This window comes from Alligator mississippiensis, chromosome 3, assembly GCF_030867095.1.
Source record: "Alligator mississippiensis isolate rAllMis1 chromosome 3, rAllMis1, whole genome shotgun sequence".
NCBI classification, from domain to species: Eukaryota; Metazoa; Chordata; order Crocodylia; family Alligatoridae; genus Alligator; species Alligator mississippiensis.
Window position 1 is genome coordinate 84,938,937 of NC_081826.1, and position 27,331 is coordinate 84,966,267.

Genomic DNA, 27,331 nt, shown 5'->3' on the forward strand with positions numbered 1-27,331 from the left:
CTTCTCTTTTTTAAAAGGTTGTTTTGGTTTGGGGGGGGGGGAGGGGGTTGTTTTGTTTTTTTACTGTACAATCTTAGAATTTTTCACATTTACAATTATTTTTTTGCAGTCAAGGCAGGTTACTTTTGAATTTTTGTTCCTTTTTTAAGATTTAGTTAATCTTGCTGCTATTTCAGATAACTATTAAGGGAGACATTTAGGTCTAGCTTGTTTTGTTTTTCCAGGTCTTACCAACTCTCATCAAATCTCATCTTTTCCAAACCCAGTGGACATGCAACTCATCACAGGAACTTGCGCATTTATACTCACCATTATCTTCTTCCTCTGGAGAGACTAAGAAAGAAAGAGAGGGCTCCCTCCCACCTCTCTCTACCTTGTTCTCTTTACAATAGTTTTCAGTAGTAATTCTCAAACCAAGAAACTGAATGAGATGCCGAGTCAGGCAATACACTAGCTTGTTGACTGACTGCTGGTTCATGATTAAATACATTCGTCATGCTGCACAGTGCCTATAAATTTTTTATTTGTTTCCCTAAATAAGACTGGATTAGAGGAAGGCACTACACATAGAACAGATGTTGCAGACTTTGGAGTATTGAAGCATGTGACGTACATAAACTCAGTACATGTCTCAAGCCCTCAGCCTGCAAGACAGTTAAATTCATGCAGGTAGTTGGGTATTTGTGTGTGCTCAGTGTCTTCACTGGTTTACAGACTGGTTTAAGCCAAATACTATTTATTAAAACCCCTCTACAGGTGCCAAATTAGATATATATATTTTTAATCTGTAAACAAAAAGTTATCCTTTTAACGGATCATCTTCCGGAAATTGGAATTTCAGGACAGTGCAACAATGCTTCAGTGTTTTCTTTGGCAGTAGACAGCAAGAATCAAAATGCAAGATTTGAATCATCACTTCAGAAAAGCACGGTACAAGACTAGAGAATGCTTCATCTCCCTCTCTTGTTCCATGCAGAATATCAAGTCCCTGAGACAGACACGTGTTATTCTTGGACGAAGCAGCTGTTTTGTAAGGCTAAAACCAGATGATCCAAGAGCCGTTCCATTTCCATTCAAGCCCTAAAGAAGCAGAGGGGAAAAAAATATGTAAGGTACTTGCTTTTCAAACAGTAGTTTATTCTGAATGGGCTGAATTATATAAATCCTACAAGCTTCAGATGCCGCTGAATATGGTGCTGCTCAACCTTAAGTATGTATTTCCAAGAAAAACACATAAGCAATACATAAACCCCATTCTCAGTTACTAGTAGTTACTTTACGAAGTGCCTGGCACTTGTAATTGGTCACTTCAACAGCAGGAAGAAAAAAAATATGTCAAGCTAACTATGATGGCAAATGATTACATAGATTAAATGCAGACATTGATAAATAAGTACTTATAAGCAATGCCTCTCCCCTCCCCTGTTTCAGTAGAAATTCACTGCCACTTAACAGGGAACACAATTTTGTAGGGTAAATTCTGGGTTAAATACTTACTTCCACCCACAAGCACTTATATTCTTCAAAAGTTTGCCGTCTCAAAAGAGAAAGGTATCATTGAGACTGAACTGAAGTATTAAAATATGATAAACATGGTAAAATGAAAACTAGAGCACTTTAACAAACTACCAATCACAGCCATTTGTCTGAGAAAGTTGAAAAACAAAAGGTCTCCTACCACATTATTCAAGGCAGCAAATATATAAAATTAAAGTATCAGCATATACAAGGAATGACTTCCTGACCTTTAATCTGCCTATCTGTCAATCAGCAGATTTTGGGAGGGTATGAAAATCTGACTGGAAGGGAAATGACAATGGTTAGCCATTATACATTTAGACTATTACCATGAGCTTGTGTGCACAGCCACCACCCGTTCAGAAATGCCCAAAGATTTCTTATTAGGAAAAAAGGAAGATTACCGGAACTGAACAATAGAGTGGCCACTTATCTTGGAGCCAATCTGCACTATCCAGCCAGTCTCTTATCACTCCTGGAGGGTTCTTGGTAATGAATGCAATTTGTACAAATACAAGTGCTCAGTCTCCATAACTTCAGCAAGGCAATGCCCGCTAGCCTCAATACCACTTGGAGATGGCCTTACTTAGATGCAATCTTAACTATATCAATTCTTACCCTAAGACAGTCCTTGCAAGAAATCAGCAAAACTATTTTGTCAACTTTGCTTAGAGAAATTTGATTAAAAATATACATTAGAAAAAAAACAAAAACAAACCAGTGAAGGACAGTCTACAGCAATGAATGCAAGAGTTATTATAAAAGGAGAGACTTAACATTAAGGAGCATTTATTTGCATTTATCAACTAAGATGCAACTCCCTCACCCAGAGATAAGACAGCCTGGTTTGCTAAAAAAGCAGCTGTTATTCTCAACTATCAACGCACACAGTATTCAGCACCATTTCATTTGTTGTACAGTCAATACTATTTAAAACTATGAAATGCCATCATTTGAAACTTTCAGTTTGTTAAATGGCTTGGAACAAATGTGCGTGTGGGGAAGACTGCTGGCCACGTAGCAAAAAGAGGGCACTGCTGTCATGGTAAGACATAAAAGGGTCACAGTTCAAGTTTGTCATATGACAACCCTGAAGGATCCAGGGAAAAAGAGCGCTCCGCAGTGCAGCTGCCAGCACAGGGTTGAAAACGAGGTCAATCCAACAGGATGCAGCAGAAGGCCTGAGGCAATGTTATAAATGAAACAGACCCTAAGGGATTTTCGGTAACCCAACAGCAATGTCCTTTATAATTCAAGGAACTTTATGGAGGTGAAAGTATTCTCGCTCTCCAAATAATTATTAGAATAGAAGTCTTACTTTTAAAAAAATTTTTAAAGTCTCAATCTTGTTCATTTCCTTGGGAAAAAAAGTGGGCCACACCAAGTCCCAAAGTTTGGTTTGAGACCTGTCAGTGCTGCAAGGAGTTGCACAAAGCAGGATTCCTAAGCTGTCTGCATCTGTGGGGCTCTCCCCTCCTGAAGCATAAATTAAATTGATAATACTTTCTGAAAAGCCTCGAGTCCTTGGAAATCATGCCCAGTGCATCCTTCTATTTGAACACATTATGCCATAATACAGTTTCCAGAAGGCAAAAAACCTTTATGGATACTAGTCCATTTTAGAGAGGTGGCAAAAATCACATTTCCAATTTCAATAAGCAGCTGGCATCAACATGACTCTATCAAAAAGAATCAGAGTGGCTTGCAGACTAGCTGTTTGATACCCAAGTTAGTCATTAAATTCTCCAGGTTTACTTCCCAAAAAGTTAAGCCCTGCCCCCTGCCCTCCCATCAAACCACCCCCTTTCCAAAACCCCTACAAAACACATACTTAAGCCACTACTGGGCTTCCACAGTCTTTTGGGCCCAGCAAGATACAAACCTAAAAAGAGTTAACTGTCAGGATGGCAAAAGGAATTAAACTGTTGGGGAATTCATCTAACACAATACACTGGGTTGCCTACAGCACAGACTCCCTTTGAAGTATCAGCGAACTGCAGAGAACATCCTAGCAGATCCTCAAACGTGCATCATTCCAATTCCCTCTCGTCTTTGCTCCTCCCCACTCGTATCAACTTTGACCTAATTTTGCTTTGAACTATGGGAGAAGTGAAAGTGCTTGTACTGACACTTAACCTTGAGTGTTTTGCTTAAAAAAAAAAAAAAAAAAGCACAACCACTCGCACAAACACACATTTAAGAAACCAAAACCAACAAGGACTCTGTGTTTACATGCTCCTGTACGCATAGGAGCTGCATTGGGCTAATCACACCAGTTGTCTGCATCTAGCATGTATTCCAGTTCACAGTTAATGCTAAAGACTTCTTCAGTTCAGGAAGACTTGGTTCTTGGCTCCCACAACAGTAGAAGACCTGAAGTGTCACTAAACAGCAGAGGGGACACTGTTAATTGCCCTAGCAAAGGTCAAGGCTTCTTCTGCTAGGCAATGTATGGGGGAGGGGAGGAGGACAACGGGGAGAAGCAACTCTCTCTCCAAAAAGCTTCACTCACAGTTTCAGCCAAAACTACAATGGAGAAACAGATTAAAGCAACTTGCCTAAAAAACCCCCAAAATCAGGATGAGAATCTAGGACTTCTCATGTCCAGTCCAGTGAGCAATGCTACCTTTTCCCTGAGAAATATATTAGAACAAACATGCAATTTGCAGAGCCATTGATGCAAATTAAATACCAAATTCCTTTGGGTTCTGAGAAAACACAATCCTCCTTCCTGCTAAACTCAGATGGCAATCTGAGTTAATACAATAAATATATTATTTATTAAATATGCACAGTGAAGTCTGGCTCACCCACTCTCAATTATGAATTATTTTGTCAGTTCGAAGTGCAGGGAAAGAGCTAGCATGGCACAAATCTCAGGTGGATAGGGGTTTGAGGCAGGATGAGGAAGTTATGGAAAGTTTTCACTGACAGTAATAAGTACATTTATATCAGTGAAATAAACCTAAAAAAAAAAAAATCCATTAAGTGAATTTGCCAAAAACACTAAAGGTTCTCTGTGCCAATGACAGAACTCAATATGACCTAATGCCTCATCAGAATAAGAGCCTTACTTAGCTGTGAAGACCAGATACTACCATCAAACAGAAGGATAGAAGAAACCCAAGTACCCAGACAAAGGGCTTTATCCTGGGAACAGGCTGAAGCAGTGATCTCCAATCCCCACCTACTGCAGACAGGGAAGAACATAAGCAAAGCACATTTAGATAATAGGGTGGGTGAGGAGCCGCTTTCTTTGTGCCGGAAAGGAGCCCGGGTAAAAGCTGAGCATGGGGTGGGGCGGAGTGGCCCCTCCCCTGCCCCGTGGCTGGCACGCCTTGCTGCAGCTGCTTGCAGCCTGCGGGGCCGTCCAGAACAGGCACAGGCAGCCCCATGTGGGCTGCGAGCAGCTGCAGTGTGGGGCGCCAGCCACAGGGTGGGTGAAGAGCCGCTTCCCCCCCACCCATGCTCAGCTTTTCCCCGGGCCACTTTTCCCCAGGCTCCTTCCCTGCCCAGGATCCTCCCCTGCCCTCTCCCCATTTCTCTGCGGTTCTGGCATGGGGCAGCCATGTGGTCCCAGGCCAGAAGCCCTAGCTGGGGGGGCAGGGCCGGGCAGGCCCTACTGTTGTGGGAGCCCGCTGGGCTTCCTCTGGGTCCTACTGGCCTTGGTTCTTGTCATTTTGACAGGAACCAAGGGCAGATGAACATTAATTTTCTAAATTTTTTAGGGGCCCCACGGGCAATAGAATGGGCTCACAGGCAGAATCTGGCCCACAGACCGTATTTTGCCCACCCCTGTTCTAGAGAAACTCCTGTGGAGCAGAAAATAGGATTACAACAGGTTATTTAAAAAAAAAGAAGAATTATTTAAAGAGCTTTTAAATTAAGTTCTTAAGGTGTGGACTCTGTTTGGTTCTCTCATATTAGAAAGAGCACAACAACATTCATACACACACACACACACACACACACACACACACACGTGTGTATGTGTGCGCACGTACACACACACACCCAGCCAAGAGTGACATAAGCAACTAGCCTGGATAGTGATAAGAGCATAGCTGCCAGTAGCACAGGGTTCTGTGCAGGCAACAAACTGCCCAGGACCCTGGCTAAATTACTCCGGCAGCTAGGCCTGACTGAACTTCATGTTGCTGATAATTGCATCTATTAGTATCCAAGATAATTACTTTAAAACCAGCTCATGCACATCTAAAACTGCAAAACATACTGCTGAACTGAAGTGTGGATATACTCTTACGATTTCCAAGAGACAGCATTTTTCTACCCCTTCTTTTCGTAGGACTAAGAGTCCTCTACATATCACTGAATTTCATCTAATATACCATGTAATAAAACCAGAAGCCATGAGTATGGTTGCTATGCTGACTTTGGTATACAGTAAAGACAACAGCAATTTCCACAAGATATTAGGGATCTAAAGTTTTTCTTGACCTGGGTCAGTCAGAGACTGGAGATCTGAAGTATAGGTTAAAAGTCTCCAAAGCTTTCAGAATTTGTTGAATCAATCATTCAATACTTAAGATGCATAAGAAAAATTCCCCTCTTTTGAGAAAGAAGAGTAGCAATTATTATAAAATTAATATAGTAATGTTTATATACTTATATTATTATTATTACAGAGTTGTAGATCATATGCTTCTAAGCAGTGGTAAAAACATAGGCCTGAGCAATGCTGACACACGTAGACCCAGATCCAATGCCGACTGAAGACAAAAGAAATCTTCCCACTGATACCAGAGAGTTTTTGGGTCAGGCCCCAGGTGAACTGCTCAAGGCAGAATAAATATTCCTATGCAGGTTTAAATATAAACGGCTCATAAGATTAAATTTTGAACAATTTGTTATAACTGTGTGAAAGCTCAATTTGCTTTTCTAAAAAGTGAAGAATTTGCTTGCTCAAATCCTGAAGGCAAGAATTTTTACTCCAAATGTGAGTGGGGAACAGGGATATTATAAAGCATAAGCATGTATGCTCTAAGAGTCTTTAGACTTATGTATATTTACTAATTCTGTTGTGAATTATTGTACAGCAAAATCAGAGGCATGAGAGTTTTCAATAAAACTATTGTAATGTAATGTAAAATGTAATAAACAAACTGCGAAGTGCTCAGTAGCTACAGAGATGAGTGTGAGGAAAGCAGTGGTGCAACTTGGTCTTGATAGCAAAACCAATACCATGAATGTCTTTGTCCTTTTAATCTTTTCCTTTCTGAAAGACGGTGCAGCCACGACCATGCTCTATGAACTGCCCCTCTCCAGTATGTCTGGCCTCACTAAGTGAAGCAATGTCAGTATTAAATTATGTAAGTTCTCTGGCCACAAGTGCTGTCCTTTGCTCCAGTTGGTCACTGTTAGGGTTGTCCATAAGGGTGAGGATAGTCCAAATTACAAACTTCATCACTTGCTTTGGACTGTAGATAGAGTGCTCCCACTGGATGTGGTTTTCCAGTCAGGTGAAATGAGACAGACTACGTTTATGGCACTTTTTCTAGCCTGCTCCCCATACAGGGTGACAGAATGGATCCTAAATAGATCTATCCAGCTGCCAAATTGCACACCTGTCTCAGTTCCAAGTACAAAATCTATCATTGTACAATCATTGCCTTTGTGCAAGTCCGTGACTAAAGGCTTCCGGTAAATCACTAGCAACTGCCCCAGTTGCCATTAACCCTACAACAGCAGACCTACAGTGATGGAAGAGGCCTGTGCATGTCTTCTTTTAATATGTTGTTGCTGCACAACAACATCCCCGCACTACTTCACAGGAAGGAAACCTTAATCTGATGTCAAGAAAAAACAAAAAAACCCAAAAAACAAAACTTAGACATCTGGAAGTTTCTAATCTATTGCAGCCTTCATCTGCCTTTGCAGTCATTATTAAGTATTCTTGCTTCATCTACCTGTTCTGCCACTGAGAACTTATTTTCATTTTTGAATGGCTATTAGTCTGCAAGCTTCGCTTTACTTTGCCATGAGTACAGAACTCCAGCTGGAATTGCTCTCAAGGTCACTGGTAACTCACAAGCCTCTTCACTACATCATCAAGGATGGGAGGTGTGCTGCAAATAGTTAAGCATCAGAAAGGTAAAAGGAGAAATACTTTGCCTTTGAGTTTAAAAAAATAGAAAACAAAAACACCAATCAATCAAGTGGGCTAGACTGAAAAAAACCCCAAAGTTTTCACAGAAGCGATCAGGATATAGTTTAGCCCATAAAAAGCAAAGGGCATTTAGTGAAAAATATTTATAGCTTCTTTAGCGACAAACCAGACTAAAGCAATGCTAAGAAGCCCTACTTTGGCAAACGTCAGTCTTTAGTTGTAATCCTGTATCCACAGTACTGACTACAAAGCTACAATTCTTAAAAACTGGGTGCAACAAAAATAAGTCAATTTTTAAAGACAAATCTGTTAAAAAACTTATAAACTATAAAAGGTAGATCAAGCTAGGTCTGAAAGGCTTAGATCTCCGGCTGTTTTTTTGCAGCTGAAAAACAAACGTGTACATTTATGATGTTATCTTCAGTCTACAAAGGAGCTTCACTAAGCTGTCAGATCTATGAAACAGAATATTCAGCTACATATTTTTCTTTCAATTTCATGGTGACATTTCTACAAGTCCTATCAAATGTAGGCAACAACATGTTTTACATATTGAAACAAATTACAGCAAATGTAATGTCAGTTTATTCACTATTATGCCCAAGATTCATGTACACACGTCACTTTCTATGGCTACATCAGATGCTTAATCTGTACCTGGAGGTAATGACTACTGTACAAATATGTCATGTTAGTTAATAGACAATTATTAAGCTGAAATTTTCTGGCTCTTTGCCACATCATTTTAAGCAATATATTGTCAACTAAATTATAAATCTCTTGACCCTTCACATGTCATCAACATTTATGTGTTACCAATATGTTCAGCCTAAAGCTACAGTGCAATTAGTCATTTAAATTGCAGATATCTTTCACACAAAAAAAGAATTAAGTTAATCTCTGTACATAGAAAGCCCTACATGGGCCAGGGAGTTGCATTTCTCAGATACATGAATGGCAGTCTAGAATATTTTAGCCTATTTACATGGAAATTTTTTATGTCAGGAGGATGGCCTGAACTGACAACTGCCAGGATATTCACAGCTGAAACAGAAACTCCATCTGTATCTGACACAGGTGTGCTGGGGTCTTGCAGCAGATTAAAAAAAAAAAAAATCAGGTCTCATTTTCATGAATGTGATGTACTGCAACTCTCCTGTTCAGCTGAGGCACCACTGGTCTGTTAACTCTTTCATTGTCTGATGATTTAGAGGAGGCACAGCACTTTAAAGAGTTTACACTTGTGAAATGCAAGCAAAAATATATCAATAATATGCATGCCAACAAACCCTAAATGTGGAAGGTAAAGTACTCGAGTGAGTCAAATGGATTCATTTCCTCTGAATGCCTATCTGTACACAAGTAGCCCAGTTATGAATTAAAGCAAGGGTGGGCAAAGTCTGGCCTGTGGCACACACCATTTCCCAGCAGCCCCTGCCTGCATGCTGGTCTCCATGGAGGCCTCGCTGCCCCCAGGATTATGACAGCGCAGGGTTCTGCAGACTGGTTGGGAAATGGAGTCAGGCTACCAGCTGGATCTGCCATTTTGCCCAGCCTCGATTTAAAGCAATTGCTTTCCAGTTTCACTTTTTGCAACTTAAGCTGCTTTGGATATGCTAATGCTCAGCACTCTAATCAGCATGGAAGTTAGGTATATCCTACAGATATGCAAGCACAAGCCAGTCCTCATTTTGTATTGAGCCAGCAATTAAATATGGTTGTATCTTTACATTTTATGTTCAAGTTCATGAGTTATGTTCATGCCCATATGTGGGAAATCTCATTAAGAGATGGTTAAATTTGAAAAAGTAAAAACAAAAGCTCAGAGGATTCTGGTTTTCTTTACAAAGGTAAAAATGTGTTTTTCCTCTTTTATTGAGAATTAAAAATATATGGCAAGGAAGTTTATAAAGTCTGCTTATCCTCCAATTCAGTAAAATTTCTCCATTTTTGGGATGCGAGACAAAAAACCTAAAGAGTTAAAGTCCCGAGGACTGCTCCACCTATTGTATCCCAATGCCCACAGTTGGGAATCATGGATTTTTTGGAGAATATCTTGTATTGGACCAAAAGTATAGCCAACTTCTCCTGCCTAAAGAGCATCAAGTGTGTTTATAGACATGCTTCGGGAGTGGGGATGGGGGGAAGCTTTAATTAGAGCAGCTCCAAGAGCTGCTCTAATTAAAGTGCTGGAGCATCATGTGCAGTGTCCTGCGCTGATACATGATGCTGGAATCTGCTGCAGCGTTGTAATTACTGCACATCAGAGCAGCCTCACTGTATGTGCATAGGCACCCTATGTGCCCAACAGTTTGTCTAACATCTTCTCCAATTATACAGTTGATCCAAGAAAAAAAAGTTATCACCCCCAAAATCTCACATTTCCTGGACTATTATTATGGCTACTCTAACAGAACTCCAACTCCACCTAGGGTCTAGAATCAGAAAATATAGTTATGGTAAAATAGAAGGGCACAACTGAAAAGATGTGTGGGTTTTTTTGGTTACTTTGGAATGAAAATTGAACCAAACAGCATGCATTTTTGTAACTGGATATTCAAGAGGGCTTTCCCAAATTACTCATTTTGATTACTGGCCTTCATTGTTCAGACAAGATAAAGGGAAAACAAGCTACTTCAACAAGAGCCACAAACAAGAGATGAAAAATAATTCTCATTGTATTGGTATTAGATTCTAGCCCCAGAACACTAGCCATATCTTTGTTTCATAGTCTTCACTGATTTTCATTGTAACCCTCTGAAATCCAGGGACAGGCATACATCAATAGTTATGACAGCATACAGTTTACTGGATACTAGAACGGAACAAACAAAAAAAGGGCAGGTCCCCGTCTACAAGAGATAGCAATATAATTCAAATATAAAACAACGTATGAAGATAATGGAGTGGTAAGAGAAAAAATGATTCTAATAGCGGATCACACATTTATGTCAATGCATCTATCAGCTTCATGCGACTCATCTTTAAATTCTTTCATAATGCAGAATTCAAAGAAAGTTAAGGTTTTCCAGAGCAAAATGGTGTAAGAATGTAGGACTGACCGGCTTACAACTGGGAACATTTACAACCATCAAGAAACTCCAATCCGGGGGGGGAAGCAAAACTATATGGCAAGAGAGAACAAAAAGACAGTTATTTTATGGGTGAAGAGTCATTTTGACCAAATGTACTGATCCATTGGTGGGAAAGAGGACATTAGGGAAGAGATGGGGCAAACATTCTTGTTAGATGGATTTTAGGGCCGTGCAAAATTTTGACGGACGTTTTGTTTTGAAAGTGTTTCAACATGTTGTGAGCTCAAAACACAAAAATGAAATGTAGGGCTTCAAAACAGCTTTGAAACGAAACAAGGGCACTCGAAACGTTAAAAAAATTTCAAAGTCGGGAAGGACTGCTCTCATATTGACTGTGTATCTGGCCAGTGACTGTGATCCTTCCCTGAGGTCCCTTCCAATCCCAGTGCTCTGGGGAGGGACGGAGAAGGAGCAAAAAAGCATTGTTGGAAACGAGTTGTGAGCAGTGTCTTTGTCAGCTGTGCCTTTGTCAGCTTACTAAAGCTGTGTCTGCCAGCAGCATCAAGAGCATCAGAAAGGCCGTCACTTCCTACTTGCTAGTCTGTTCCTAGCATGTGGGATCCAACCCTTTCCAAAATACCCCAATACCCTTTCCTAATCCATCCCTTTCAATTTATTCATCTCCCAAAATCCTCTTTTTATTATTCCTTGTAATTCTCTCTCTCTCTCTCTCTCTCTCCACAGAAAAGAAATCTGTGTTTTCCCTGACTGTCTGCATTGACTGTGCAGGAAAGCACAACATATGTTACAGAAGGGACTAGCATCCCTGCTGCTTTCATCCTGCTTTGCCTTCTCTCTCTCTCGTATACATCAAGACTTCTGCTTTTAACAGCTTGAGGTGTGGTTTCCCAGAAACCCCTATACCTATCTCCTTGAAACTTGACAGGCTTCACAGTCTCAGAAGGGGCTACCATCCCTGCTGTTTTCATCTGAATTAGGCAAGAAACGACAAAGTTATAGGCATTTTTGTGATTCCCCATTATAGCCTATGGGCGAAACGTGTTGAAACAGCAAAAGTTTTGGCAAAATGAAACGGAACAAAACTTCAAAACAGCAAAATGAAACACTGTCCCTTCGAAACGGTGAATCTGAAATGGAAATGAAATGTTACTGTTTTGCTCAGCCCAGCCTCTATCTTATTTTATGTTAGGAACAATGATTCATTATAGTCTACTGAAGACTGAATGGCAAGTCTATCGAGGTCTTGAAGTGGCAAGAACACACTCAGGTCCTTTGCCAGATCAAGGTAAATTTGAATGTAAAAAAGTTAACTCTTTCAATGTCTGGTTGAAGCATTTCAAGTCTTCAACACATTTTATAAACTAATCATTTTTCCCCTCCTTCTCCAAATACCCCAGGGCTTTAGTTTATATTACTGACTAATGGTCTGAAACACTTCCATTTATTTTTCAAAGACTGAGTTACAGTAGGAGAGGACAGAAAGAAGCTGAACACCATAGTTTCTCATTTTCTGCTCTAATACAGATTGAAAGCAGGTATAAGGCAGCAAAATGGTTTTTGTGCAGGAGTTAAAAGATGCAAGCTGAACATTCAGGGTTAAAGAAGTCTTAGTTTTAGTCTTAAAAGTCTTAGTTAAAAAGTTTCTTAGTTAAGGAAATCAGGTACAGGTAACACTTCACATTAAATTTGATAAGGTAACTGGAATGCAAGAATTATTCTTCTCATCAAACCTCTGTGTCCAGGTATTAGACTTCAGAAAGATTATATGCAAATGTTATAGATAGATGTATTCCGGCTGCTATATACTGGGAAATTCTGAAATGTAAGTTTACTGGAGGATAAAGCTTACTCATTTCATGTTGCAAATGCAGAAAGTGTATTTTGCAATTTTAAACTAACTCTCAGATAGGTTGCTGAAAAGATGATTTTTAAAAGGTGCCCAAATGCTTTTGGGCCCCAGGCTATACTGTACTACACCTCGCAGTTTCAAAGATCTCCCTTCCTCTCTGAAGAATGGAATGTTTATTGCTTAGAATGTTCTGCCACATTATCACAAATGTTTTGTGAACACTCTGCTTCTTGAAATATTAAAATGTTTTTCAGACCTACTTACTATTTATTCTACACCAACTATTAAGTTGTTGAAACAGGATTTCTCAAGAATCATTAAATCTTAGTCAGATATCCTGAGACTAATATAAAAAAGCCTCCACAGAAATTCATAATGAAAGAGTTCACACTATCTACTGTGCAATGGAATATTGTATCAATAAGATCTTAGAAAAATTACATGTTGTTTTGTAAGAAGTCTGATTTTGGAGATAAGTGAGATTTAAGACAACTATTGCTACACATGTTAAAAAACATTCCATTCAAGCAACAAACCAAGAGTTAATTTCATATGTTGAAATTACTTTACCTTCTCCTTTATCACTCAATTTAAAAGTGTTGCTCAAAAATGTAAAAAGGACCTTCAAAAGTTTCCTTAAAAGACAATGAATTGCTTTGCCTATGTAGCTGTGTGTGTTTTGTTCCACTGTAGCAGACAACACTAAATTGGGTGGAGTTGCAGATACACTGGAGGGTAGGGCCATGATCCAGAATGACCTATAGACTGGAGAAACAGTCTGTAATCAATCAGATGAGATTCAATAAGGACAAGTACAAAGCCCTGCACTTGAGACTGAATAATTGCATGCAAAAATAGAGACTGGGAACAACTGGCTAGCTTGCAGTACTGCAGAGGACCTGGGAGTTACAGTAGACCATAAGCTGAATATGAGTAAAGACATGCTTTTTTTTTTTTTTGGAACAAAAAGCCAACAACATACTAGGTTGTATTAATATGAGTGTCACTTGCAAATCAAGGGAAGGCGATTCTTCCACTTTATCTGGCACTGGTAAGGCCTTGTTTGGAATAATACTGTACCCAGTTCTGAATCCCACACTTCAGGAATGATGTGGAAAGTTTGGAGAGCAAAAGAAGTTATTAAAAGCCTGGGGAAGAAGATTTATGCTGAAAGAGCTAGGGTTATTTAGTGTGGAGAAAAGGAATTTGAAGGCAGATCTGATAACAGTCTTCAAATACCTGAAGGGCAATTTACAGAGAGGATGGAGATGAGCTTTTTTCTGTGATTACAGAGGACAGGACTAGGAGCAATAGCCTCAAACTTCAGTAGGGGAAATTTAGGTTAGAGATTAGGAGGAACTTTCTGACTAAGGGTGGTTAAACAGTGGAACAGGCTACCTAGAGAAATTGTGGAATCTCAATCCTTGGCAGTTTTCAAGGACAGGTTAGAGAGACACTTTTCTGTCACGGTTTAATTAGGGACAATTCTGCCTCGATTGGGGGCTGGAGTAGATGACTCCATGAGGTCCTGTCCAGCTCTACTTTCTTATAATCCTATGAATTTATGATAGTAAAATGCCATCATGTGTGTGGGTATGAGTGGGTGTCATCTGCAAGTAGATTTGTATCCAAATCATTTTTAAAGTACCACTATAATAATGATTATTACTGGCAGAAGAGTACTGGTTTCCTCCATTTTCCATGGGTTGAGCACAGATATAGGCTCCTTTCCAAAAATCCAGAGTCCTTCAGAAGCACCTTGTCGCAACCAGTCAGATTAAGGCCAGAAACAGACATCACAAAATTAAGTGGATCAGCTGTGCTCAGATGCCCCAGCACAGCTGATCCACTTCACTGGAACAAGTCACCCATTTGTCCTTCAAGATCAATTGGCAGGACCCCACATGAGATCTTCTCTACTTCCTGGAGATTAGTGTGGACATGTCTCTGCAAGTGGGGTACCCTGACTTTGCCCACTTCCAGAAACTTATCCCATGATCTCCAGGGTGAGTCTCTAGAAGGGGGTAGAGTACTGAGGGTGCATCTTTGCAAGTGGTGGAAGTCAGGCAGGTGCTCTTGAGGCTTGAGGGGCCTGATCCCACACAAGACTTTTCAAGACATGCAAGACCAGACCCCTCAAGCCCCTGCAGCACCTGCTCAAGGAGGTATGACTAGCTCCAGCCTGATCGTACTCTCTCCCACCATAAAGCAAAGAGACATCCACTGCTGTAAAGCAGCACAATTTATTAATAACCTTTCACCACAGCTTCACTGAGGCCATGACAAAAAGTATTATCTGCTGTCTACTTGCTGTTCTCCTTTGTACCACCATAAAAATTTTCATGCTAGCACAAAGGCAACAAAAGGCAACGAAAAGCAATATCCATTTCTACCCTAAGGAGCTTACCTGGCCTACATAGTTATCCTGGCACAAAATGAATATTTCATTTAGAAATTTAAAAAAATTAAATAGTTACCAATCAGAGTCCACACACAGATGCAAATATACACATGCTGATGTGCCATCTTGTACTTTATACCAGGATTGCTGTAGTCCAATTAATTTACAGGTTTACACTAGGGTGCCTGTATTAGGCAATGCTGTTTGAACCCATTTTCTTGGCTCATGACAGTTTAACCAAAAGGCAGCCAGAAACACAGTCTAGGTCAATTAGAATTAAAAACAGATCCTGTCTTTCTCACTTCTGATTTAGGGAAGCTGGTTTGGCCTTCCCAGGACCACCTGAGCTGCTGATACCCTGTGGGATTGCTCATAGGTGAGCTACTCTGTTAAGGATTTGTGCAGTCTGTCACAACCCCGGAAATGCTGCTCTCAATACTGAACAGGTAAAAAGTTCCTTCAAATAAAGCGCAGTTGTGTATCATCATTTGGCTTCAATCTGGTAAATATAAACACTCCTGTTATACAGGCACGCTCGCCAATACACCATTAGTAGCTGTATTTAGTTTAGCATGTAATGCTATTCATGTTTTTTTTTCTCTAAACGTTTAACTAGACTTTTGGGAGTTCCCCCTCCTCTTTCCTGACAGGTGTGGATGAAGATAATTCAGCATAAGATACAACAAATACACATGAACAATTTCAGCACCTCCAGCCCAGATGCAATGTTTGAATCCAGTGGTCTCTTCTTCCTTGGTCCAATGGCTGCCAAGGCCGTGAGGTTGGCTTCTCTCTGTTGCATCTGTGCCAGCTCCAACTGTTGCATCTAATTAAAAAAAAAAAAAAAAGTAGATATGAAACATGGCATATGGTATACTGAGGGGCCACTTATATTCACCCAGCTTCAAACATCTGATCAGTCTTATGTTATTTATAAAATCCACAGAATGGCTTCCAGAATTTATCGAGACCATCAATTCCAACAGTCAGACCCACTATGTTACTAGGCATTTTAGGAGGCTGGCAAATGCTAGCCCCAATTACTCACAACACAGCTGACGAGAGAACATTCAAGATCAACATTGTACCAGGGATTCTAAACTTACCAGAGTTTAATCATTTTTTAAAACTGTGATTAACAAGGTGATCAAAAGTTTGAGATTATTTAGTACTAGCTTAAGTGACCAACAGTTAACATTAAAGGTATTTGTATACATGTTTGCAACGCAGCGCCGAGTGCTTTTAAAAGCTCCTGGCATTGAGGTGCATGTAGTTGCATAAGCAGCAAAATGCACATCAGAGCTGAGAAAATAGCCAGGTGTTTGGAAGCTATTTTAGTTCAAAGCGCATCACCGCCATCTTCTGCATGGTGATGTGCATTTCGCTGCCTATACAACTGCATGCGACACAGCGCAGTGTACATCAGCTCATGCGTTGAGCAGACTCCATTAACTGAGTCTACTCCGATCTGCTGGATCTCTGGCGCATCACAGGATGAAGAGTTATGTGTATAAAGTTTCTCAACTTTGAACCAGTAATACTACACTCGGCAACTTCACAGGTTTTATTATTTCAACCAGAAAGATATTCTGAAGTGGATGATTCATTTCTTGAAGTTAATTTATATTTTAATTATCTGAAGCTTAGTTATCTGAATCGAGGCCAGGCCCCCTTGACACTGTAACTCTGAAAATTTATCATCCAACTATCCTGGAGTCCCATGACATTCAGATAATTGAGGTTTAATAGGATGTGTGTAGCTCTTTCATCCTTTCACTTGTTTGTTTTTCAAAATATATTTGGACTCCTGGAATACACGCATGATTCCTGTATATACTGATTTTCAGTTGTTCATTAAAGGCAAAAATCCCTCAAGTCAAAATTTAGCAGAATGGAAGCAATTCAGTGATTAAATATGGGTGGGGTGGTAGTGCAAAATTTGTTTAGTTGAATAGGATTTTTAAACTAGAGTTTAATATATATTAAACTCCAACTGCTGCTGGTTCCGGCTGCTTGCCAACCCCCCGTGACCCTGCACAGGCTGATATGCGCCAGGCCCCGCATGCCCCTAGGGACGGCTCTGCCCATGGGTCCAGAAATTTGGCAGCGGGAGAGCACTGGCACTGTACCCCTACCACCAAACTTCCAGACCCATGGAGAACCCCAGGCCCTTTGCACCGGATCCCAGCACGCAGAACTGGGAAGAGCTCTCCCATGGAGAGCCCCAGGGCCTGGGCCTGGTGCACAGAGGGTGGGATGGGGTGGCACCAGCCCCCTGCCCCATTTCCAAGACCCCTCCTGCACACCAGGGTTAGGGCAATGCTGGTCCCCAACCCAATCCTAGCTTGCAGGCCAGAAGGTTCAGCACCACTGGTATAGAATAACATTTCCAGGAGTTCTTATGAGAATTAACTTCTTAAAACCCTTAAGGGGTGTTGGTTGTAGCCATGTTAGTCTGAGGACATAGGCAGACAAGGTTCTTTGGGTAAATCGGATATCTTCTATTAGATCAACTCAAATAGTTGGAAAGATTCTTCTTTGCAAGCTTTCAGGTACAAACAACCTTTCCAACTATTTGAGTTGATCTAATAAAATATATCCAATTTACCCAAAGAACCTTGTCCTCCTAAAATGCTTTAACCCTCTTGAATAAAAATTACCAGCAATGTTTGAAACTGATATACGTCATCTGCAGCTGCCTTAATACAAAGCTGTTTTTTATTAAGTCTTAATATTAATGGGTTTTTTACTTTATTTGGACACATTTAAGTAAACTTGAAAAAAAATATAGTAAGTTAGGAGCCCTTACTTGAAAAATTCAAATAAAAATAAAAAAAAAGAAAAAGTGCAACTGGATTCATAAGAAGCAGTAAAACACCAGAGTCAGCAGTTAGATTTCCAAGTTCAAGTTTCCTTGTTTCAATATTTGAAAAAAATATCCAAGCTTGTTGGCACAAAGCTGAATTTTTACTAAATTGTACAACTCTAAATTATATAGGCATTCCTACTGGCACATTTTCCAATAGCTTTGTTCACTTGCAGGCCACAGTGCACTTGCCAGCAGACTATCATCCACAAAGCAATTATATTGCATAGTATGTATGTGGCATCTTTACCTGAGCAGATACAAGTCAACAGAGAAGATGGATAAAGCTTCAGAGAGAATGTCTCAGAATGAAATGGTAGACAGAGTAGCAATACTAGAGCATCACAGGAGAAGGGCGAGTACAACTAAACAGCCTACAGCTGCTCTCAACATCAGGTCATTAAGTCAAAGGCTCGAGTTTTCAAAAATGGGTGTGAAAAGTCAGGGAGGCCAAAGTGATGCTGACCCTATGCAGGCTTCATGTGAATGCACATTTGCACAAGTCACAGAAACATGGGGTGGGGAATTTCCTAAAAGAAACAGCAGGTGGCACTACCATTCCCTATGCACTTATGGGAGGAAGACGGCTTTGGTGGAAGGTGTGGAAAAACCAATTTCTTTAAAATAGGGTCATGGCAAGGTGAAAACTAGGAAGTACATGTGCAAGCTTAAGAAGTATAGTTAGTGGCTGGTAGAGGAGCTTTTGGCATGACCAGATATCCCCAGGAAGTGGACCAAGGGCCACATCACTCCATGATATGGTGAAAAGTTGGTGGCCCAGTTGAACTTTTCTGACCAGTACTCCTCTTATCCCATTTCAAATCTGTAAGATGACACTCTACCAGGCACCATCCTTTTTCCCTGGCAATGAGTTACTTCAGGGTTGAGAATGTTTTTTAGATTATCAATCTTGATGCAATTTATAAATCAGGAGATGGTCACTAGGATGCACTACCACATGGAGTGAATGTGGCAATCACTAAAGCTGGCAAGATCCCTCTCTTTTCCTGACCCATTTCATCCACTGATACAGACAATGCTGCCTCCTGCCATCCCACACAACAACAACAACAACAACAATCACATCTCAAAATAGCAGCAAAGGGGGAAACCTTCAGACAAAGAGCAAGTGAGAACATGTTCAGGAACATTCCCCCATCCCCTCCACATTCTTTTTTTAAACACACTAGAGAATTACAAAGATTTCTAAAAACCTATATAAAGATCAAATTGCTAGGAAAACGTCTCAGAAGTTGTAAAATAGTCTTTGTTGCTGCTGGCCTTTTTAATAATAAAAATACAGTTTTAAAGTCTGGTCTTGCAGCAGTCAGGAATTTCAAGGGTGACACAATAACCATTTTAGCTAATCTAACCTGCAGCACAAATCAAGAAGTAAGGTACATTTTTTAGCCCTTCCTTATAGTGAAATGGCATTTGCAGCATAGCTGTAATCACACAAAATGAAAGGTTTTAAATGTGACCTCTCGGTTCTCCACTCAATTCCTTTACCAAGAAAAATATTTCTTTTTCTGCTCATAGAAACTGTATTTCTCTCTTACAAAGTTTAATTTCATGAAAATACACAAAGCTTATGTCCAAGAATATATGGACTACATTCTTTGTGGCATTTTAATATCCAAAAAGCAAAGTTTAAATTGTATGAGAAGACCAGCAAGATTTCAGCTATGAGATACCAAACTAATAAAAAAACACTTTTTTTTTAAGCAAGCCAAATATTCCTAAGATTTAAGTCTCTTTAGTCATGATATGGAGCAGAAAATATTACTTCCCCAAGATACAAGAGGTGCCATACCAGGCAGGTCAGACCAATGATCTATCTGGCCCAGTATCCCATTCTCCAACAGTGGTACCAGCAAACGCTTTAGAGAGAGCATATGAAGATAGCATATCTGGAGTGAACTATCCTATCATAACTTCCCCAGAACCAGCCATCATTGGTTTAAAGATGCCAAAAGATTTCCCCAATTGTTCAGCTTAATAGCTATTAATGGATTTATTATCCATGAATTTGAGGAGGGCCCTTTCTGACCCTGGCTATACTAGCTAGCTCTACAACCTCCTATGATAATGAGTTCCAGATACTAGCTACGTGCCAAGTTAAAAAAATAACAAAAACTTTCTTTTGTTAGTTTTAAACCATCCCCTGCTAATTTCAAAGGGTACTCCCTAGTTCTAGTATTTTGGGACTTGGTGAATAAGTTTCCTATATTCACTTTGTCTATGATTTTATAGACCTCCATCAGCCTCCTCCCTTCTAAACTGAAGAGTCCTAGTGTTTTTAATCTCCCCCTCCTATGCCAGCTTCTCCATACCCTGGATCATTGTGGCTGCCCTTCTCCATACCTTTTCTAATTCTACTATATCCTTTGTGTGATGTGTAGACAGGAACCACAAAACATTCAAGGTATGAGTGCACCATGTATTTGTATAGTTGCATGACGTTATTTTCCCTTTTGTTTTCTATTCCCTTCTTAAAAGATACCCAACATTTTATAGGCTTTTGGTGGCTGCTGTGCATTGAGCTGATGTTTTAGAGAACGATCTACAATGACTAAAAAGGTCTCTTTCATGAGCTAATTCAGAACCCATCACTGTGTATGCATAATTGAGGTTACTACCTTGCACTCATTAACACTGAGGTGGTCTCCGGGCAGTATCAGATCTGTTAACCACACTATTACTAGGTATCTGCTCAAAGCATCAATACCTTTTGCCTATTCATTAGAAAACCATTTTTAGTAGCTTTGAAAATAAAAAATAAGGTACCATGTTGCTAGTCTTGCTAGCCAGAAAGTGATGCTCAGTTTACAGGGGCAGATACCATCTTTGATCATGTTCAATGTTGGCTTGAAAATGGTATTTAAAGGTCTGTTTTTTGGGAATTGGCTTATAGGTATAGAAACATGCATTATAAGGGATCAAGATGGGCAGCAAGGGTTAAATGGATTACTAAAGAGCTTGGAAGATGTGCACACAGCTTCTCATGGCCCTGAAAACAGACGGACTGTCTAGCACAAGGCCAATGAATGGACACAGCCTGAGAATTGGGGAGGGCATGCCATAACAAGAGATCACAGCCTTCAAGGCACACAGGCTGTCTAACACAACAAGGATACACAGCCTGGGAACCAAGGAAGTATGCCCCATACTGTCCCATAACATGACATAAGTGACACCAGCTACAAGGCCTCAGAGCAGAGTGGGGGCTAAGTCCTGGTTTTGGGGGAACAGACTAAATTAGAAGAAGGCTCAGAAGGCTACGTGGATGTGTGACCACAAAGAGACAACAGACCAGAGACAGCCATGGATGAAGAGCCATTAGGAGACATCAAGGGTGAAGGAGAATACAAAAGCAGAGACTTGAGATTAACAAAAAGGGTCCCTCCCAGTTCCTGCTCGTCCTTCCTTTTCTTCCTCCCTGTCTTGCTCCCTGAGAGGGGTCCCTGTCCCTGTTCCCTGGGAAGGGTCCCTAAGGCCACCATGAACAGAGGGCATACCAGCAGCCTGTCATGCACCCCACTGGAGAAGGGCTGTGGGCCTCAGCATCCCACCTCCACACTGCTGACACCTAAGAGAGAGCCTGAGAGTAGAGCCTGCATCCTGACCAGATGTACTTTGACTCTGATGACAGCCCTAGGATTGGTAGAGACAGAATTGTTTGATTGTTTGTATTGTTATTTGTCTGTTATCACTCTGTGTCAAGCTCATTTATTATCAACTGGCAGGTGTTGTGGTTGGTTTGAGGGTTGTGCTCACCCGGAACAAAAGTATAGGGGCTGGGTCCAAATCCAGTGCCAACAGTTGAGATTACCAGCCACAGTCGCACCTACCACCACAGCAAAATGGATCTTAACTTCTAGACTGATCCCATTAAAACAAAAACCTCAGAAGTTGTAGATTGTATTTAGTTATTCTTATAAAAAGTGCTTGAGATTAACAGTCAAGGTTCCTTGGGTGAATTTGATATCTTTTATTAGACCAACCCAAATAGTTGGAGAATATTTATTAAGCAAGCTTTCGGGTTCAAAAACCCTTCGTCAGGCTAAGGAAGTTTCAGTAGTTGGTGTGTGCTCTTCCACCTTTGATATACCTTCATAAATCACACAAATAAGAATGCCGGCATTTCATGCTGTGTGAAATAGGATGGATTTTCATGGCTAAAACAGTTCTTAGTGGTCTGAAAGAGGAAGAAAAAGGAAGTCTATTTTTAAAAGGCTGTACTTTGAACTAATTACCCTAATTGGTTTGTCACGTACCTGTGAACAAGTTAATGTTACTAAAATAAGCCATGTTGCTTCATCAAGGCATAGTTTGTTCATCAGATTCTTTTGACAGGCAAATGCTTTGGTCTTATAGACAAGTAGCACATAAGCATTGGGTGTGAAGTTACCCCCTGAAGGAAGAGAAATAATGTGCATGAAGGCAAAAAACAATTGTACTGGTCAAGAACCAGATTTCCTGCACTATCCAAGATTTAGACGCACAGAAGAAGAATGTCTGCAGTGAACAAAATCAGATACCAAAGCAACAACAAAGGTTTGGATTACAGGGGAACAAAAGTAGCAGCTTGTTCATCAAGGGCAGACAACTGGCATCTAAGCCGATTCATGTCAAGTACCCAGTTCTACCCAGGTATAGACCATGACAAAATCTCTACCGAAACTAAAGCAAGTCCCACAATAAACATCTCTACATACAGAACAAGAGCCAGACAAGGATCAGTTTGGGTTGGGTTCTGAAGGATTTAGAAAAAGCATCTGGTAAGGCACAAGTGTCGAACTTTGGGTTTAATGTCAAGTAAAAAAAGGAGCATTTCAGCATGCTGTATCTTAGAACCTAAGAAGAGACAGCTCAAAGCAACAGAGGAACTGGCAGAAAAGCAAAAATTGGGAAGGGCTGAAGTTAATGCACGCCCAAGGGTTTTTCATGCTATGCAGCAATAGATATTTTGGGAGCAATAAAAGTGTTAATGTGGATGAAGAATGTGTAGAGATGGCCTAGGGGAAAAAGGAAGGGGTGGGGGGGAAAGGTGTATGAAAAGGACAAAATAAGGCAAAGTACTGTCACAGCTCAGACAAACAGGTTAAAAAAATATATTAATACACACAAAAAAATGGGGAATTACCACCAAGATGACAAATGTAACGTGCTGGGCTGCACTATCTATGCCGCCATCGCTGGCACCTCCAGGCTGCCCCAGGGGTGTGTGTGTGTGGGGGGGGGGGGGGGGCGGGAAGAGGTGGCAGCACAGAGCTGATGCAGGGCAGCCTCCAGGAGGCTGCAGGAGGAATGGCTGGTAGAAAGGAGGAGGGGCCGCAAGGCAGCAGACATACCAACCTGTTTACAACAACCATTTAGGTGTTTCCACTAAAAAGGTGTTCAGATTCCTTTCTAAAGCCTTTTCCATGGTCATCTCGCTCTGCATCTTATAATAAAAGTTTAAATTGTGTTAGATTTAATCTGTTTGGTTTTTTTTTACTAAATGCTGAAGTTGTTTTCACTTCTCCTGGGTTTTTTTTCTTTGTCTACATGCTCTTTCTACCTTTCCTAAGTTAATTAAAATTGTAAGTGCAAGTCATTCCTCTCTCCTTCACTCAAAGTTCAGAAATCTTCTATTTTTCCTTGTGCTTGTTTCCTGGCCTTTTGAGCAAAAATACCCATCTTTCCACTTTCCTTTTCAACATACATATCACAAAGTTAAAATTGTGTGTTTTAAAAACTTAATTTCACTTTGTCTTAGAACCTTATCCTGGTTCTCAGCAAACCCACCAAGTATTGGTGCCCTCAAATTCCATTTATTCAGCATGCAATTTTCTCCCCTGTAGGGCAAATGCCACTGAACAAGACAAAGTTTGTTTGGTTTTTTTTTTTTTTGGGGGGGGGGGGGGGGGTTGGGTTTTTTTAAGCAATAAAAATAAAAAAAAGCAACAAAACACCCCAACACTATCACTGCAGACATTTAATGCAGGACAGATGAAATTGTAAGGTTGTAGGACTCCTCTTCTTTTCTTATAACAATTCTCTCCCCGCTTCCTTTACCTCCCTTTAGCTGGTTTTAATTAGCCAAGAATAGAGTTTCTACTGTGTTTTTCCCTTGCAAGTTAATTTTAAATACAAGGTAGCAATTAGCATTTGAAAGTGGTGATTTGGCGTACATCTCTTTCATATACAGCTTAATATTTTCAGTTATTTAAAAATACAATATTTCACAGGCCCAGCTTCAGCAGCCAAGCAATCTAAATAAACTTCAGAAAAGCTGCCCTACCAGGGCAGAACATGATGTTGCCACCCATCAAAAGAAACCTCATCCTGGACAAGAAACAGGAAAAATAAGCCCACAGAGGGAATTTCTTTCTACTAACAGTCAGTTTCTGGATTGACTAGCTCTATTGCAGGGATGGACAACTGTTTTGGCTGCAGGGCCACTTAACTCTTGATGAGCTATTGAGGGCCGTGCACAAAATCTATCAGAAGGTATAACTTTAACAAACTTTACATAAAAACTAATCATATACTAAGAATCAAACATTTACTATAACATATTTTAATTTTATTTCAAAAAATAATTTTTGCCCCTATTTATTTTTTGAAGTAATGTATATAGAGACAATTGTATAACAGCTCAAAATAAAGTCTTACTCTTGTATGTTGGGGGGGCGTACGTGTTTGGGGGGGGTGTACATGTGTGCGTGGGGGGACTACCTGCATGCTAGGTCCTGGGAGCTGGTTAGGGGTGAGGGGAAGGAGTGGGGCAGGGGGGAGTATGCAGGAGCTGGAGCTTCATCCCTGCATGCTGGAGCCACCCAGCTGCAGCTTCCCCCCAACCCACCTGAACCCCCCTTCCCCCCCCCTGCATATGGCTGGGCATGTGATGCCTGGCGCACATCCTCGCAGCTGCTGTTGTTCCCCTGCTGCCTGGAGTGATGCAGCAGGGGCAGGGGGAGGAGCTGCTGGAGGCAGGGGGAGCCAAGCAGTACGTGGGCAATAGTGGCAGCAGCCACATTAAGCAGCTGTATGAGCTGCCTGGGGCCAGGGTCAGGGGTAGGCAGAAGCACAGCGCAGGCTGCCCCTGGCTGGATAGAAGTGTTGGGCACCTGCCCACAGGCTGGACCCAATTAGTTAATGGGCTAGATCTGGCCCACAGGCTGTATTTTGCCCACCACTGCCCTATTGTATATGGCTTTAGATCTCCTACACAGAAGGTTCATCTAATTCTTTGTTGAATCCTATTAAAGTGTTTGGCCTCTTATCTTGGGTTTATTATTTGTAAGTATTTTGTTGCATCAATTTTACAACAGTTGCCTTTCAATTCCATTCATGATTTATTGTTTGAAATATGTACCTTTGTCATCTTATTCATATTGCATACTACTTTCACATCACCACAATCTTTCAGTCTCTCTTTCATACAGAAGCTTCTCTACACACCTATCATGGTATCTAGCACCCATATCTGGACATCCTCCATTTGCATTCTTTGTTCTTACAGAGTGACCAGACTGATAACAGTATGCTAGCTGAGGCCATTATTATGAAAATAAAATAATATTTAAATCCTTTTTTGCCAGTTGTTGTGCCTTTACCTGACACTTGCACTTTACTGTCCAGAACGATGTCAGGATCTCTCTCCTGAGAGATCAGTTGATGCAAAACCCAGCAATGGGCAACAACAGCAGCTCTTCCAACCTAAATGATTTCCATCTAATGTTACACTGTCTATTCACTTGTTCTTGTTAACTCCCAAATGTCTTTTCTAGACTTACCTAAACCCATTTGTAAGTTGCCACCTTGCTGTTCACCTCCTTTTTCAAACCATCTATCAATACACTAAATGCTGGCCGTTGAGGTTCACCATCAACTTTTTGCCATGTTGAAAAAAAAAAACCAAACACATCATTTATTCCTACTGTTTTCTGACTCTTAGCAAGTTTCTAATTTAAGGCAATACTTCCCCTCTCAGCTTGAGGCTACTTAGTTTCTTCTATAGCCTTGCATGGGGGACTTGGACAAAGGTTTTTGAGAGCACAAAAACTCCAAAGGATCACCCTTCACACTTTTAAGATAGATGCAACATTTCCTACTCTCCTTCCAGACAGCTGAAATTCAGAAGGTTTTGCATACTGTTAGTTTCTCTGTCACTTTGTTCTTCAATTCCTTCAGAACACTAGAGTGAATGATGGCATGGAGTTTGGGTAACTTGTTTCAGCTGCCCCTCGGTATCATCCAGTATGTCTTTGTCTTGAGAGAATCTCTCCAATATCATCCAAGGTTCTTGATCTGTACTCTTCTATAAAAATGAAGATTTTCTTCCCAACTGCATGAGACTATGGGCACCACTGGTTTTTTGGTATAACAGAGGGTGTGGGCAGACACAGTCTATATTGGTTTTAAGTTATACTGGGTCACTACAGTTGAACAGACAACAATATACCATTTTAAAAGTGGGGGGAAAAGGGAAAAGTGGCATGATGCACCATTATAACAGAGGTCCCCAGCTACCTCTGAAGGTTCATACCTAGGTAATCACACAGAGACCCTCACAATGTCTAGCTGCCTACTCTACACAGTTTGTGCTACAAGGAATAGTGGCAGGGGAGAGAGCCCATAGCCATTTGTGAGCAACAGAACTTCGGGTTGGGTCAAAGTTTGGTCAATTGACTGGTCAAATGATCAGTCAAAAAAACTGCATAAAGCCTACCATTAGGTTCAACTAATACACAGAAAAGCTACTAATATTCCATTAAGAAAAATAATTGAAAACACACACAGCTTTTTTGTAAGATTGCTATAATCTTTAACCAGTCAAAAAATATCCAGTCAACTGATACTATATGAATGGTCAACTGACTAGCTTGCCAGCCCTACAAGAACTATTAGTGGGGGAAAAGGCAGTGCCTGAAAATGACAGAATTAAAGAACTGGGGAGCACATCCAGAGAAGAAAGAAAACAAGCAGCATAGAAGACCAATAGTCAAGCAAGTGGAAAACTACTTCTGGGGGTAAAAGACAAGGTAATGGGGAAGAGAACAAAGAAAAAAAAAAAAGGGATTGAATAAAAAACATGAAGGGGAAGAAATAGAATAAGACAGGTCTTAGAAGCGGCAGACCTCATACACAGGAGTTACTCATTTTACTAGCAACCTCCGAATTACTTTCCTACTATGAAGCATTGCTATGGATGGCATCGAGGCCTTTGGTTAACACAAACAAGGGTGGGACAGGTGGTCAGGGCAAATTAGAGAAGCCGGAAGACGTTAAGATGTTTTACATACTTTAAAACCCTGGAGAGCCCTTTAAAGGAAGGTAAGATGTTCCAAAACAGCATACCATACTCTTGCAGAGTACTGAAGATGAGATAGGGAAGAAACAGAAGATTTTTAGATGCAGGTTCATACTGCACACTCTTTGCTTCTGAGAAGTCTACAGGTGTGCTATAATTTGCAATTTACATATAATGTTTGTTCATGCAATATTATGTTTTTGTGCTTCCAAT

At 40.6% G+C, this 27,331-nt stretch overlaps 1 protein-coding gene across 3 annotated transcripts in view; it reads right to left on the bottom strand.

The window, feature by feature from the left end:
• Positions 1 to 506: 506 nt before the first annotated feature.
• The window catches only part of TAF4B (TATA-box binding protein associated factor 4b), a 106,618-nt gene continuing 79,793 nt past the window's right edge, over positions 507 to 27,331 (bottom strand). The window contains exons 14-16 of one of the 3 annotated variants that reach the window (XM_059724155.1): positions 15,661 to 15,777; positions 1,746 to 1,799; positions 1,036 to 1,080 (exon numbers count right to left, since the gene is read on the bottom strand). In XM_059724155.1, the coding sequence (XP_059580138.1) occupies positions 1,764 to 1,799; positions 15,661 to 15,777 (153 nt within the window). In that variant the 3' untranslated portion in view covers positions 1,036 to 1,080; positions 1,746 to 1,763. Of the gene's footprint in view, positions 1,081 to 1,745; positions 1,800 to 4,897; positions 10,770 to 15,660; positions 15,778 to 27,331 lie in introns of those variants that run through there. The other 2 variants (XM_019487024.2, XM_059724157.1) reach the window with 2 other exon arrangements.